Consider the following 2,500-nt stretch of genomic DNA (forward strand, 5'->3'; position numbering starts at 1 on the left):
TTCGGTTCTTTGTTGGTCTAAGAATATCGAATTCTGATATATATATATATATATATATATATATATATATATATATATATATATATATATATATATATATATATATATATATATATATATATATATATATATATATATATATATATATATATATATATATATATATATATTATATATATATATATATATATTTTTTTTTTTTTTTTTTTTTTTTTTTTTTTTTTTTTTTTTTTTTATTAATTTGATTTGCCTTCCATTTACTTAGTCTTCTGAGATGAATTAGTCCTTGTCACCCTGTACTTGTCGTCTCATGTGTTAGTTTACTTTAGAAATTATCACACAGTTTTCCCTAGTGAGCATGATACCATATGAATAGCTGGATCATTCACTTTAACTCAAGACCAATGTTGCTTTGTTTATTTTGGATGCTGGAATCTGGCTTTCTAATATTTCTATGAAAATGTCAGTTTCTAGAAACAAATGTGCAAAAAAGCAAGCAAACAACCAAGAAATGGAAGTAGATCACCTCAGTCTGGGAAACGTAAGATCAACGATATTGTCCACTTGTACTAGATTCCCTGAGCCTTGAGAAATTGTTTAGACTTTTCCCTTTTACCTATAGTGAAAAATTAAAACCACATATAGCGCCTTCCAGTTATACCCCATAATCGATCGTTAATGTGAAACAGTTATTACGCAACAAATAAATTCTAACATATTTGCCGCAGGTTTGCCAACCTCTACATCATGCGATCGACGACGCCCTGGCTCCGCCCAGCGTGGCTCTATAACATTCTCGGGCCCAGGAAGGAGCGCGACGCCTGCCTCAAGGTTCTTCATGACGTGTCCTACGAAACCATCGCGGAGAGGAAAGCTCTTCGGGAAAAGTCTAAGAAAAGCGGCGGAGAAGCAGAACCAGAGGACGAATTAGTGATAGGTAAGGGAAATTGTCCTTAATACTGATAAATGAATGAAAAATGAATGCTCCCACGGTGTAAACTGCACCATCTTGGAAATTACATGCTTCCTAAAGATGGAGGGCTACTCTCAAAAATTAATTGTATGTCTTGCATTGTGAAATTATCCATTCTGTTTAACTTGAAAAAAAAAAACGTTTATATGTACAGTACTTTTAGTTTCGCAAATTTTCTTGTATTTTATTTCATTATATTATTATTATTATTATTATTATTATTATTATTATTATTATTATTATTATTATTATTATTTTATTATTATTATTATTATTATTATTATTATTATTATTATTATTATTATTATTATTATTATTATTGTATTTTTTTTTACATATGTATATATATGTACATAACTGAGATCAACAAAAAACATATACACAATGAGCTCTGTGGCGTCTTGGTACTAGGTAAACAGTTAATAGAACATGTACTACAGCTCATTGCATGCTAAAAGACGATGGCGTTTCGAAACGTGCCAGGAAAATTGAATCAGTTTCACTCTTTGTGATATTAGGGAACAGACACCTGATATTTAGTTTATGAGATACAGATATGTGCCCCATACTTGCAAAAGCTCCTTCCCATAATCCCAAAAGGCAAGAAGAAACGGCTGGCGTTCCTGGACCTCCTGCTGGAGTACTCGGAAGACGGCGCCAAGCTCTCCGACGGAGGAGACATCGCGAGGGACGACGGGGCATGAACTTTCATTTCCGGGCCACGACCCACAAACGGCGGCCTCTGCACTGGGTTTCCTCCTAACCCCTGGGTCATCACACACACACACACACATCTAGCCAGACATGAAACAACACGTACGCGCGCGCGCGCGTAATAATACATAGAATGTGTATGATGAAGTGTTAGGCGTCTTTTTTATGATCTAACATGTCTGAACTTGCCGCGACTTAAACAATAACGGTTCCCCAGGCTCGGGTCCACCAGGAGCTGGACTCGGTCTTCGGTGACGAGGACCGCCCGGCGACGATGGACGACCTGCGCTCCATGAAGTTGCTGGAGAATTGCATCAAAGAGGGCCTGAGGCTGTTCCCATCCGTCCAGAGGTTCGGCAGGATACTGCACGAAGACGTCCGCATATGTACGTAACAGTCCATCACGTCAGTCGAGATGAATGAATGCAGACAACCGCAGGATCCAAGATCAGGAATTTCATTCATTTTTCATCCTAAAAATAAACTGAATTGAAATACGAAATGCGTTCTAGTAAATTCATTAAATAATATGGCAGGGGAAATCTAAAAAAGTAGCTTGCATAGTCTAAGTATGACTTTCAGAAAATTATCGTATCAAGACTTCTCCGTCCCATACAGGCGATTACGTCATCCCGGCTGGAACCAACGTCATGCTCTTCCCGTACCGAATCCACCGCGACCCGAAGCAATTCCCCGACCCGGAGAGGTTCGACCCGGACCGCTTCCTGCCCGAGAACAGCAAACACCGCCACCCATACGCTTACATTCCCTTCAGCGCCGGACCTAGGAACTGCATCGGTGGGTCGACAGGCT

At 38.3% G+C, this 2,500-nt stretch overlaps 1 protein-coding gene across 1 annotated transcript in view; it reads left to right on the forward strand.

The window, feature by feature from the left end:
- LOC119579099 (cytochrome P450 4C1-like) overlaps positions 1–2,500 on the forward strand; it is a 5,725-nt gene that overhangs the window by 2,072 nt on the left and 1,153 nt on the right. The window contains exons 7-10 of the mRNA XM_037926837.1: positions 729–937; positions 1,574–1,671; positions 1,905–2,073; positions 2,306–2,485. Coding sequence (XP_037782765.1) covers positions 729–937; positions 1,574–1,671; positions 1,905–2,073; positions 2,306–2,485 — 656 coding nt within the window. The remainder of the gene's footprint in view (positions 1–728; positions 938–1,573; positions 1,672–1,904; positions 2,074–2,305; positions 2,486–2,500) is intronic.

Source organism: Penaeus monodon, chromosome 11 (assembly GCF_015228065.2).
Source record: "Penaeus monodon isolate SGIC_2016 chromosome 11, NSTDA_Pmon_1, whole genome shotgun sequence".
In the NCBI taxonomy this organism is placed as follows: Eukaryota; Metazoa; Arthropoda; class Malacostraca; order Decapoda; family Penaeidae; genus Penaeus; species Penaeus monodon.